Source organism: Sparus aurata, chromosome 21 (assembly GCF_900880675.1).
Source record: "Sparus aurata chromosome 21, fSpaAur1.1, whole genome shotgun sequence".
NCBI lineage: Eukaryota > Metazoa > Chordata > Actinopteri > Spariformes > Sparidae > Sparus > Sparus aurata.
In genome coordinates, this window is record NC_044207.1 from 25,564,295 (window position 1) to 25,578,416 (window position 14,122).

The 14,122-nt window shown below is 44.6% G+C and overlaps 1 protein-coding gene across 2 annotated transcripts in view; it reads left to right on the plus strand.

Moving 5' to 3' along the window:
- The window catches only part of camsap2b (calmodulin regulated spectrin-associated protein family, member 2b), a 41,210-nt gene that overhangs the window by 7,250 nt on the left and 19,838 nt on the right, over nt 1-14,122 (plus strand). For both annotated transcript variants that reach the window (XM_030402218.1, XM_030402217.1), the window contains exons 2-4: nt 643-902; nt 9,566-9,745; nt 10,854-10,940. In XM_030402218.1, coding sequence (XP_030258078.1) covers nt 643-902; nt 9,566-9,745; nt 10,854-10,940 — 527 coding nt within the window. The remainder of the gene's footprint in view (nt 1-642; nt 903-9,565; nt 9,746-10,853; nt 10,941-14,122) is intronic.

The following is a 14,122-nucleotide window of genomic DNA, read 5'->3' on the forward strand; positions in this document are numbered from 1 at the left end:
CTTGAGTATTTACATTTTCTATTACTCTATTCTTTGTGAACAGAAAATGTCTTTTCTTTGTTTGAAAACTTTAGTAACTAGTTACTTTGCAGGTTACGGGGTGCATCACAGCCAAAGAAGAGTATTTTTAATTCTGCTATTTTATTGGAAATTAGATTTTTTTTTCAAACTGATTCTAATGATTGAAAAAAAGCTGAATATCGGATCAAATAATTGGTCAACCCTTATTATAAATGTTGTAAAACATACCCTAAAGGCATACATGTGTATGTACATTTAATATCAGATATCAAGACTTTTACTCCACTTCTCTTTGTATGTATGACTTTTGGCTCTCACCCCTCGCTGACCTTTGTTTTCCAGTGATGCTGGTCAGGAGGTTTTGTGGTGTGTACCATCTTTTCTGGGTGTGTGCAACAGGCTTTGAGCTGCTTGTGGCCGCGGCGGCTCTGAGCTACACTGTGCTGAACTGATGCCATAGCAACAACAACAAAGGCTGTAAAAAATCTAGAAATAATAGCGTAGCTTCTTTTATTGCCTGCATTGCTTCTCCGTCGATGATGCAGCTGCAGGACGGGAGGTGCTCGAAACCAGCTCTAACCCCGATTCCTGTCTCCTTTTCTGTCTCTTCTCTCCCCTCAGACGCGGTACCAGAGGAGCTGGTGGAGCCTTTATACAGGGACCAGTACAACCAGGAGCACCTGAAGCCTCCCGTGGCCTGCCTGCTCCAGTCTGCAGAGCTGTACTGCCGGGCCGGAAGCCTGATCCTCCGCAGCGATGCCGTCAAACCTCTGCTGGGACACAACGCCGTCATCCAGGCTCTGGCTCAGAAAGGCCTGTACGTGACCGACCAGGACCGGCTGGTGACGGAGAGAGATCTGACCAGCACGCCCATACACATGGTGAGTGGACGTGAACATGGCGGAGCATGTGACCGAAAACATCCTGATCGTTCTGCTGGTTTTTACATTTTACAGTTCAGTCTTTTGCATGTTCACACCTAAGAGATACATGAGCACAATGTAAAACTAGGGCTAAAATCAAGTATTCATTGTCATTCATTGTGTATTAAATGCCAGAAACGTGCAAAAAATGTTCACAACAATTTCCCACAGCCCAAGATTATGTCTTCAGACAGCATAAAACTCAAACATATACTATTTAAAATGATACAAAGCGAAAACAAATCAGCAAATCTGCACATTTGAGAAGCTGCAGCCACCAGCTGCTCCATAAACAGCTCAGATCAATTTGTTTTCCATCAGCAGACTAATTGATTAATCCGCTCATTGTTTCAAGGCTTTATCACTGGTAGATGTTAACTGTGAGCTCCGCGGTGTTTTCCCCTCGGGGAGAATAAGTGAGTTATAAGATATTGTGCTGATGCGTAACGCTCCATGTGTCCTAACGTCCGCCAAAGATCTGTTGTGCGTAGAGAAAAAAAAAAAAACAACCAACCGCTAATGACGGGTTTCCTATAGCAACCCATTACTCACCGTTCAGCCTCCGTGTCATTAGAGAGCACCGGGCGAACATGCTTCAGCTCACTCGACCAGGAGATATTCTGGGAGTGTGTTGACAAAAGTGTGTGCAGCGCCGGATGGACGAACTCAACAAGGCTGCAACGTACAATGTTCACTACTGATTGATATTCACCTGAAAATCTTTTTATATTTTGATTTATAGAGAATACATTAGAAGGCTGGGCAACATATCTATATTATATTGCGATATGGTTCTCCTGGTTTTAAATGCTGTATTACTGATTGTTCCATGACTTTTCTTCACACCCGCATTCATCAAATCCACATTACTGACGATTATCCATCAAAAATCTGTTAATATTTTGTGATAGAAGCATTAATACAGACGTCAAATGATTGTTTTTCTTCATTTAAAGGGGCAATATGTGAGAATTTCAGTTAAAAAACATACAAATTAAATTATTAACAGAGTGTGAAGGAATAACAGTTTTGATGTTATGTTAGAGACGTCTCTGTATTATGTTGTTGAGGTATCTACTGACGTTAGCATGCTAACCAGATAGCCTCGGGCCTGAAAACCTCTTTCTTCCAGCAGTGCAAAGGTCCTAGCGGTGTAAACACAAACACTCCCCCAGTCGTCCGGTTAGCTGCACGGCTAACTGAGGTAATCAAGCTAACAGTAGCTACAAACATGGGGTATATGAACAGATTACAGTTAGCAGTTACTCTGGTGTTAAGCTGCCACTGTTTGTTGTGAGTAAGAATCCAACAGGTGGCCAAACGCCATAACCTCGACTGTTTAAACTAAATCATTAAAAACATTTTTGGGACGCCGGTGCACCCAAAATAGTTGCACCCTGGAAGCTGTTTGGACAAAAATAATGTGCTATTTGAATTTGTAGCCCACTGGTAGCCCAGGATTTATGAATGCTCTGGAGGTGGTTTTGAAATATGGAGATTTATATCGTGCATCATGACACAATCCAAACATTTTGCAATATTATTTTACGACCATCGGCTGATTGTAAGAGCCCAAACTAATATCTTTATTTTTCTTATTTAGTGTCCAACCAACCTCTTAAACCCTGAATATGTTCAGTTTACAATGATTTGCAGCAGAGAATCCTCACATCTGGAACTAATTTAGCGTGAGAAACGACTCCAAAACTGTTAACAACTTCCTGTTGATCGACCAATCAATTAATTATCTTACTGTTTCACATCTAGAGCACACTTGCCAGCTTGGATTGTACTGGATTTGAGAAGAATGGAATGGAGCCCAAAAATGGCTAATTTATGCTGCATGTAGTTATGAAAGGAGGGCGAGTCGGTGGCAGCCGGATCCAGACACACTGCTGGCACACGCATGGCTGGAGAGCGGGCACTTCTGCTGACGCCAAAAGGTGTCTGCATTGCAGTGCACCCTCCCTCTCCCTCCCTCCCTCCCTCCCTCCCTCTCCTGTTCTCACTCTGTCTCTCTCCGTCTGTCTTACTGTTTCTTTCCCTCAACTCTCTCTCTCTCTCTCCGTCTCTGTTGCCACCCTCCTCCTTCAGTCTTCATCTCCCTCCTCCTGTCACGGTCTCTATTTTAGCCCTTTTGCTCCTCCGCCTCCGCCTCATCTTGCAAACTCTTATCTGTGTGGATTAAACCGGGACATCGTTATCCTCCTGAATATTTAATTGAAGCCTAAGCATATTTTATCAAGCTCTCGTCAGAGCCCACGGATCATTCTCTCTCTCCCTCTCTCTGTATGTTGTGTTTTATTTGCCCTCTGCTCCAGAGGAAAAAAGCTCAAAGTCACCGGTGACAGACACGTTTATGTGCTGGCTACAAAACTCATTGATTGAGGATGTAATGACGGCCGGTGATTAGGCGCAGCCCTTAATGATCCCTTGTCCTTTCGCACCTATAAAAGTCATGCGAGTCTGGCCGTGGTTGTGGTTGTGCTGCAGGTGATTTAGAGGCAGCTTTAAGTGGACAAATGGAGCCCGGAGCCCCTCGACTCCCTCTGACTATTGACCTTCATTTGTGTAACGCGCAGCCAGGCAATTTGTTAACCTGTCCGTCCTTATTGTGGCTCCGCGCCCCCTTCTGAATTCACCAGATTGGTTCTGCGAAAGTAGAGGAGCCGTCTCTCTGTCGGTGTGCATTTGTGGACTCGGCGGGGTTAATTCAGTCACGCCAAAGTGAAGGCTTTTCATTTTGGGGTTATGGTATATCTGCGGGGAAAATGATGACCTCATGGTTTTCCAGATTCAGTGCAACGGGAGAATAACTCGTGTCGGGGAGGAGGAGGAGGAGGAGGAGGAGGAGGAGGAGGAGCGTGGCAGTCTGTCACAGGGCGAGTGGATATATAGAGAGAGGCAGAGACGGAGGGAAAGTGGGGGAAGGAAAGAGTTTAGGGGGGCGGCTGCCATTTGGCTGCTATCTGGGAGGAAGCAGGAAAGTGGAGCAAGAGAGGAGAGGAAAAGGGTGAGCGTGGAAGTCTACGAGAGGACGAATGGAAAAGGAAAAGGGAGAGACGGGGGATGAGCTTTGGAAAGGCAAGGGGAAGGGAAAGCTAGAGAGGAGAGGAGAGGAGAGGAGAGGAAGGTATTGCCTTTTTGGCGGGCGGGACGACATGTGTGTGCCAGAGAACGGAGTGGAAAAGGCCCTACTGTTAACATGGCCATCTGGAAAGAGGGGGAGAAATGATGGGAGGCGCAGGGAAGAGGGGAGCACATGAGGAGCAGGGAGGGTCGAGGAGAGGAGCAGAGCTGAGCGGAGGAAGGAGGAAGACGTGATGTGCACTACTGCAGCAGAGTGGAAGAGGAGGGTGGGGTCTCGCTGTGAGCCGGAGCACGTCTGGTGCACGAATGAGAGCCCCCTCCTCTCAGATCACACACACACACACACGAACACACACGAACACACCCCCCCCCCCAAAAGAGCCATCAGACCTCCAGCAGTGTGCGCAAAGAGCTGCGTGTGCCTTTCTTAGTTGTACTTTTTTCGGTCACACACACACACGCTCTAAATGTTAAAACACTAAGGCGAGGGAGTGACGGAGGAGCGAGGGAGACAGAGAGAGAGAGACGGAGCGGTAATTGAATTTTCCTGCAGAGAGGCGTGTCCCTCCGTCTAAAAGCTTTCTGACAAAAAAGATTTGCAGGAATTTATGGACGCGTGTGTGTGAGACAGATAACAAGAGTTGGATAATTGCGCCCTGGCTGTCAGCGCACACTGACGTCTTGAACAGCACCCAGACGTGGGGGTGTAAAGTTGTGCCATAAAAAACACTCTTGACGTCGGCCTCCTCCGAGTGTGTGAGTCCGTGTCGAACGGACACTCGCTTTTGTTTGTGCGTAAAGGGGTTACTTTGATTATCTGTTTGCTCAGCTGTAGAGTGCTTTCCTATAGACGCCTTTGATCAAGGGCACACACACTCGGACGCACACACACGTACACACACACTCATGCAGCCATACAACAGCAGTGACGCTGAATACTGATGCTCCTGTTAGATAGTGTGCATGAGTGCACTGCAGCTCTTTACAGCCCTTTATGACCAGTGTGTGTGCCACCATTTCCACAGCCTTATAAGGCGTGTCTGCCACCGTCAGTGGGTTAGACTTGCTTCTGCACACACACACACACACACACACACACACACACACACCCTACAGGTCTTTGTGGAGGGATAATAGGCAGCACATGGCTTTTAAATCCATGCTGTAGTGTCAACAGTAGTAGATACCAGAACAGTCTGTAGATATGTAAGCAGCAGCTCCACAAACTGTCTGTCTGCCTGTCTGTCTGTCTTCTTCTCTGTCTCCTCTGTACACACCCATGTACACACACACACACACGCACGCTGTACACACACACACCCATGTACACACACACGTTGTACACACGCATGTGCATGTTAGATCTGAATACACTGCCTGACCTGTGAGAGACATCGCAGAGAAATCAGTGGCATATGAATCAGCACGCGCACATGTAGGTGTCATTGTTTCAGTCCTATGACATCTCTCAAGACAACTGAGTAATAATAATCTTATGACAATTAATAATAATCATAAAAATAACAGATTAATGTCACCACAGAGCGGAAAGGAAACTCACTGTGGTCTCAAGAGGTTCTGAAACATCATGTTGCCTGAGAAACTAACACCAATGTAGAAGAAAGCCCTGTTCTTGCAATGTTAGATGAAGTGGGGAGAATATGGATCTGCATCAAAAGTTAACGGTGTGTATTCTGTGTTGAGACCTTTTCTCCATCTCATTTTGTAGAAATCCGTTCAGACATTTTTATCGTGTTGAAGAACAGAGAGGGGCGAGAGCATAACCTCCTCGGTGGAGGTAAATAATAAGTGAAGAACATGAAGTGCAATAACGATCTGTGCACGGACAAAAATGTAAAAACAATCATTTTGATTTCACGACAAGTTTCACCCCGTAACAGTTATTCAGTATTTATTTTAAGGGCCCTCCTCCTTTTCGCTAAAAGCTACCCTGCCGCCAGCATGCTTCCTGTTTTCATAAAGTCTGTCCCTGTACATAAAACGTACAAAACATGCAGTTCTGTTCAGGGATGGACAGATGTTTATAGTCCACTCTACACTATAGGTGTGCTAAACTGTGATCTGTATAATGTGTTGTTTTTATGCTATGTTTTAACGCCAATATCGATTTACAAAAGTCATAATGAAACATAAATTAACCCAAGTGATGTCTCATTACCATTTAAATTCAAGTGACTTTGCACTTACACACACACACACACACACACACACACACACACACACTCCAATGCATGCACACACACTTACACAAGCTTCTTAGCTACATTAAAGATTTAGGGGTTTTATGTAAATGAGTTCAGGAAAGCTTCAATCACAGGGAAGAGCTCAGCGGGTTTTCATGAAGATCATGTTTTCTGGAGCTTCAGTTCCAGTCATGGCTGCTCGGCGTGTCTCTCTCTCTCTCTCTGTCTCTCTCTCTGTCTCTCTCTCTGCCTCTCTGTCTCTCTCTGCCTGTCTGTCTCTCCGTCAGTCAGTCCAGCTGTCAGACAGTCTGACAGTCTGACTGCTTTACCTCTGGAGGAGAATGCGCACAATGTCAAACATTCTGCAATATCCTGAAGATGCAGGAATTCAAAACAGCGTCTGCAGAATGTTTTGCAGACTTTTCAATATCAGCTCATTTAGTTCGGCAGCTCTTTGTTCAGGCGCCAACCAAAACCATCCTGTTTACTCGTGTAAGGCCGCACAGCTGTAGCATTCAGTACAACGTACTGTATGTCCACCAACTATAACATCTTTATGTAGGTCAACTGTGCATCAGTGTCTACAAACAACTGTTCCGCTCTCAGTAAGATTTCTATCTCCGCCCTGGAGGTTATGTTTTCAGCCGTGTCTGTTGTTGGTTTGTCAGCAGGATTACACAAAAACAACTGAACGGATTTCCATGAAACCTGGTTGGCGGACGGGTCACAGCCCAGAATAGACCCTGTTCACTTTTTCGCTGTTTAGGATTTCTCTCACTTTCATTCAGAGGTGTTTTTGATATTTTCATCCACTTTTCAGTGAATACCGCACAGATTTTGATGAGAAGGCGCTATACGATAACAAATCGGGATATAAACCTGTGACTACCACCAATCTGCAGCTGAGATAATGAGGATTCAGGAAGATACCAGGAGTGATTAGGCTCGATAGAATTAAAGAGGACTCTTGAGCATTGGTGGAGGTATGTGCTCTACTGAGTACCGTCCTAGTTACAATTTGTTGTTAAATCACTTATTCATGAATCGACACAAAAGAAATGAATCAACAACAATTTTGAGAATAAATAAATACAATATATATACACCATGTTGTTTTGCGGAGGAAATAATCATCAGAAGACAAAAATCTTCATTCATTGATTTCCACGACTGAATAGTTCGTACTGTTTTTCTTTGTTTATGTGTGGCGGACCCTGCCACCTTTCTAGCTTCAAACCGTGTTCTTGAGACCTTCATCTTTCTTCTGAGGACATCTTGTTTACCCAATTGTGTAAATGTATCAAATATGTATTCAGAGTTCATGTTATTTCCTTATTGATATTATAAATATGACCTTTCTGAGTTTGAATTTCTTTCCAAAACTTCACACTGCTCCTTTAATGACATAGTCTGACATGAGGTCACACTTGAGTACAGTCTTTTTTTCCATGAGGCTTATTTCTTCTGTCTGTTTAGACTGGAGCGTGAGGTACCAGACCAGTCGTAGCACTGGATCTGGATCAGTTGCCGGTTTCTCGGGGGAAACACTTGCTCACGCTGGCTGTTACACGAGGCTCTGTGGTTATGAATAGACGCCTGTGCTTGTTTTGAGTCTGTTGGTTTGGATCGCGGCGCACCTGACTTTAGGTGTTTGTTCAGTTAGGCTGGACTCACATAGATGCTTAGGTAAGCAACGGGCACACGCATGCACATACACAAGGAGCGTAGATGTTTTTTGAGCGGACCAGTGGTGCGACAGGAAGGGGAAGGGGAGGTCTGTTGGTCTGACCGGCTCGGAATGGGATTAGAAAGGCCAGGAGAATGTCAACCTTTGTGTAGGTGTTGAGGGCTGGTGAAACCACTTGAATCAAGTGAATGACTCAAAATAAGGCCATGAGTAAAAGCAGGTCTACGTGTGCAGACTTTAAAGAGCGCAAAGTGGTTTCAGATGTCACGAGGCGAGAGAGGTCGGACAGATCGCGATCAGAAATGTTGATCCTCAGGTGTTTACAAAACTCTGTCCGGGTTTTAAGTGCGATGCTACGTACTACACATTGATCTAACAAAAGAGTGCGTGTGCAAGATCCTTGCTTACGTAACAAACAATTCGTCGTTTTTTGGAGCTCAAGCTGAGCACAAATCAACACACAGAGGGTGTAAACAAATGTCTCCGTCACTGCAAAAAAGAAGGTTGTGAGAAGAAGACTGTGTAACTGCGATGGTGGTGAAATCCTGTATATCTTAACATGTAAGCGTAAATCAAAATATCAGCAGATATTGACACTATGTTAACGTGTCACACACTAATAATTTATGCCTACATTAATGGTCGAAGTGAAGCTAACTGGAAGCTGAAAGCACGACGGAGCCGACCAGAGACACGGTGAGGGGTGCTCAGGCTTGTGTGAGCTGACCAATCAGAGCAGACTGGGTGTTGGGGGGGAGCGGCCTTAAAGAGACAGGAGCTAAAACAAAGCGTTTCAGCAGATGGGGGATACAGAGCAGCAACACTGGATAGTATGAAACTGATGTGTTTTTTAGCACTAAAGCATTTAAACATGTTCTAGCAGTAAACCAAAATAAAATGACAAGCCTGAAAATGAGCACAATATGTCTCCTTTTAAAAAAGGTTCTCAAAAGGCTGCTGAAAATGTCTGGCTCATCTACATTTCCTCGTTTTACAATGAACTGCCACATTAAAGCGTTGAGGACGGCTGGATGTCTTTGCTGCATGTTGTTCCTCTCTCCCCTCATTTCCTGTCATCTCTCTCAGCAATGTCACTAAAAAAGCATATAAGATGCCCCCGAAAGTATCACGGTATGGCAAAAATTCCAAACTCTTGTGCTTCGGGGTGAAAATGTTCACCCTCTCCAGCAGTGCAGCTGGTGGTTGTTTTCACGGGGAGTGACTTCCTGGAGAACATGTGGTGCTGATGTTGAGCACCAGTTGTTCAGTGTTTACTTTTAGAGCCTCCGCACGAAATGTGTGACGCTGCAGCGTCACGTTTCATGCGCAGGGGACCCCGAATGTCACACCGAGACGAGGTGTGACATTTAACGAATTTATTTTTGTCGAATCATAATTTCTAGTCTTGCAGATGCTGCGAAGAACGCTTTCAGATCATTCAGACATGTGTTTCACAAGATTTCAGCAGCTTTGCATTTCAAAAAATACCCATTGTGTGTAGACCCACAGTCAGAGCGATGTGCAGAAACACAAACAAGCACTGAGATGAAGAAAAAAAGTTAGGCCTTTAATTGTCAGTTTGATGCTTCTGATGAAGTAAAAGGCGATTGTTACAAATCTGCTGTATTTTTTCTCTACAGAGTTCCCACCTGGCGCTCATTGACACCCTGATGATGGCGTACACGGTGGAGATGGTGAGCGTGGAGCGGGTGATGTCCTGCATCAACAGGTACTCCACCGCTGAGCCCTCCCACGGTGACGGACACATCCAGGAGCTGCCATATGACACCGAGGACGCAATCATCACCTGGATCAACAAGGTACACACAGGAGCGCGTTCTTTAGCACACAGAAAACCACAAAGACATGCGCTCTCTCATCTCAGAGGATAACAACCGTACACATCCTTGAGCCTTTTACTACAAAGGACACGCCGTTCTTTGTTTGAGTCCGGATGTAGAAGCCACGAGAGGGCCGGCTGGAAAGCGTGTCATCGTCAATTCCTCCAACATGTTTAGAGGGCAAGCTGGCAACAAGCACATGTAATCACGTCAGGGAGATTACCAAAATACTCAACCTAACCTCCTCCGGTCAGCTAAAGCCTGATTTGGAGGGTAAAGTCCGACCTCATGTGCCTTTAAGCTTTGAGAGGGCAGAAGTTAAGCCTGTGATTGCAACTTTAATAATTATCCTACAGATTATTTAGTCACCTAAAGCTTTTGCTGACTTTGCAGGAGATATGAAGGAATTTTGTTATTTTGTCAAAATATGATACTGACCTATTTTTTTTCTTGCTTTTAAATCGTGACACCGGCCTCAGCATGGCATGAAACAATCATTCAAGTCAGCAGAGATGGCTGCCATTACTATCCGAAGAATCTCATGTGCTCTGCTGCTCTATTTTCCAGCCCAAAGGCGGGAAGATACACATGTAGGATTCATTTACAGACACAAATACACATGTGTCCGTGTGGAGCTCTGATTCATAGCACGCGCGGCCGGGATTGTCCGAGGCGACCTCGTGCGTCCTCGGGCCAAAATGTTGCGTAACTGTTTGTTCAGAACCTTTGAAGTCACAACAGCAGTAATTACTAAAGAGGGGCTCTTTTTAAAGGAGGAATACTATCTTTATAGTAATCTTTGATGCTCTTTTTTATACATTGTGCTTGAGTCGGAAGTCAGCTGAGTGCTGCGTATCATGTTACAATAACATTTAGCATCGGCTAATGGGCAGAAGTGGTGATGAGGAGTCCTTCTTTGATGTGTGGAGGCTCTTGTTCCCGTGTTTTCGAGTCTCTCCTCTCTCCAACACAGACGAACCATTCAGAGTGCTCGTCTGAAATTTGACCTTGATCTCTGTCTGTCTGTCTTCCTGTCTCTCTCTCTCTCTCTCGCTCTCTCTCTCTCTCTCTCCCTCTCTCTCCTCAGGTGAATGAACACCTGAGGGACATCCTTGTCGAGGAGCAAAAGCTGAGAGAGGCTTCCTACCAGGAATCAAACGCCACAACCCAAAAAGTAAGAAAACACAGTAACACAAACTCTCATTCCTTAGGTATGTAAATGACAGGGTGGTTAAAGGAATATTCCAACATTTCGTCTGTGTTTTAAGTACAGAGCGATGTTTTTAAGCACAAGACTGTCATACACTGTCAAGACTGACTGCCTCTCCAAAGCTCACTGATTAACACTTAATATCTCCTTTCTTTAATCCGCACACCAACTGAGGTTGTGGTTTTAGAGAGAGCTCTGTGGAAAGACACAGTGCTGAGCTGTTGTTCGCCAACACATATTCAAACTATACAACTCCCTTGACATCACTATTATTTCACTACTTTCACTGCTTATTCACTCCCTACTGGCCATTAGACGACATTGGGGGTGTTGCAATATAAAATGTGTTCATATCTGTGTTATAAGTACAGAGCTACAGACAGGTGAACGTTTATGTTAGCTTAGCATAAAGAGTGGGAGTGGCCTAGTGCTGCACAAAGTTTTAAAATAAACCTAGCAGCACCTCCAAAGTTCATTAAGTAACAGATTGTACCTCTCATAATTTGAGCACTTTAACCAGTGGTGGTTCTAGACCAGTTTTAATAGGGGGGCCAGGTTGGGGCCGGCTTTTTTGTTAGGGGGCTCATACAACCCGGGAAAAAGGATAAATCCCTCATTCAGACAAAGCAGTGTTTACAATTTCAGCAATTTTGATTGGGTAGTAAACTGCTGAGACACTTTATTTCTGCCTTTCCCTTCAGAACAAAATCATTGCAAGAAATCTGTCATTGTGTTATTAATGCAGACTCCCTGTCAGGGGGGCCACAGGGGGGTCCAGACTCAGAGTTACGGGGGCACTGGCCCCTGTTGGCCCCCCCCAGATCCGCCCCTGACTTTAACAACATCGTGTGACTTTAAGGGGGTTACACAGATATATCTTGTTGAACAACAGCAGGCGCACGGACTGGACCAGAGGAGATGTACAGAAGTACACAGAAGTGCTAGACGGATGTCAGCAAATAGTTACACCATGTAACTCGCTCTGTAAACCTTAAACCTTGTTTTTTTACATTTCCGGTTGTGTATGAATCAAACTAAAATAGATACAGTGAGCTTTAAGGTATTGTTTCGCTTATTTTTGAGCTTTTGGAGAGAGCCAGGTTGTTGTTTTTGTCCTCTGGCTAAAGTAAGCTAAGCTAAGCTAACCTGGTGGGTCCAGCCATTTCTTCCAAAATGTTGAACTATTCCTTTAAGACAAGGGCCTCTTTGCTTTAATGCCTTGATCTAATTTGGAAAATTGTTTTGAATTGCATTCTCTGCCTCTCATATTTTTGTCTTATCTGCTAATATTAGATTAGATCTCAATCTTCGCTACTCGTGGGCATTAGCACATTAGCACATGTCTGCATCCACACAGGGCACATGAAGACCCACATGATGTGTGCACACACACACACACACACACACACACACTTACGGCTCAGTGCACAGCGCTCTGTAAATCAGAGGAACAGATGAGCTCAGTCTCTGACCAGCTGCAGAGAAGTGTTGGCAAGAGTCGCGACAGTGCTGTTCGAGGAGACAAAGAAATGTGCGAGGCGGTGGAAGAGAGGAGAAACGGTGACAGACAGAGAGGGAAGAAAAAGCGAGGAGGGATAATCAGAGCGAGGGGAGCGGACGACATGGACAGAGACACTCAGGAACTCTGTCAGCTGTAGCCAAAGAGAGACTGTGACAGAGACAGTGTTGTCATCCTGCAGGACTCAAAGTTATGTAACGGCCGTGTGACACAACCAGTCGGTCCGCCGGGACAAACACACAGCAGTCAGCCACTGTCCTCTTCAACTCGCCTAACCATGAAGCTCCAGCACAGTGACTTGTCAGGTCACGACCTTCGCCTCAGGTCGCTGTTCTCTGTGATGGTGACGAAAGATGGAAAAATAAATATTATCTCGCTCTGTTCGACTGCGTTTAATGGGAATCGGTGGATAAACTTCCTGCAGTTCGATACAGACAACCAGTGACTGACCCCTCTGAATGGGTAAATGTGTAAACATCAGATACTCATTACTGCTGTGGAGCAAACCGGCGTGGTTTTAAAGATAACTTGAGCTGACCTAAAGGTGTTAACCTTTGCTGAGTCAACAAGATAAACAGATATCCGTGCTTCTTGACTTCACATCCTCTTTGGATGGTCCCTGTTTTCGTGTTGGAAAGTCATTGTTTTGACTTTGGTGTGTTCAGGAGCTTTAAAGTCAGAGCCTAACGTGTTAACAACATAAGGTGTGATGTATTACAAAGTCATTTTGACCCAGATTTCCAGACTTAACAAGTACTTTCCATAAAACGACCAAGATATTGCTTTACCCGACTTTTTAAACTAATGTAGGACTCTCTGTGTGAGCAGTGAACAGCATATCATAAACTACATGTCTGCAAAAAACGTATGTGTAATACATGATTTTATGAAATGTTTCAAAACCCTCAACCAAACATTTCGTCCGCCATGTTGCTCCATTTTTAATGTAAAAGACGTCAAGTTGTGTACCAAAATTTGTCCAAGTTGTTTGTTTATCGACTTGAGGGGTGATTTCAGTGACAGTGTTAGCATGGCGTCGTTTAGCATTAATGTTTACCATCTTAATCTAACATGTTACCATCTCTTGTGTTTGCACTAAATACACAGTACACTTGAGGTGGTAATAGTGCTCAGACAATCACCAAAGTTACTATAGCTAACAATATGTCACCCATCAGCAGGAATGTTCATTGTCACGATGCTGCGCAGTGCATTGTGGTTGTTGTAGGATTTCTACCTTCAGTCACGTTGCACCAGTTTCAAAAATAATCGCATCTTTCTGCTACAGAGGAAAAGTGAGGGGCTTAGAGGAAAGTAAAGTAAGAAGGATTCATCCTCTCAGTACCATGAATATATATGATTTTTAATGGTAACCATCCTGTAGTTTATAAAATATTTCACTCAGGACCAAAGTGGTGGACAGACGATCACACCACGTTGTCACAGTTTACATACAACAGGTTGTGAAATGTTTACAGGCTATGCAGCGTTTTGAAAGAGCTGCAGGATGTCTTAAGAAGAAGCTGTGGGAGTTTCTTGGCAAATCTTCCCATCGCTCATTGTCTGATTTTTGTGTCAATATACAGTGAGAGTGATCACCGCCTTGCTGCTATTGCTCTGTAAGCCG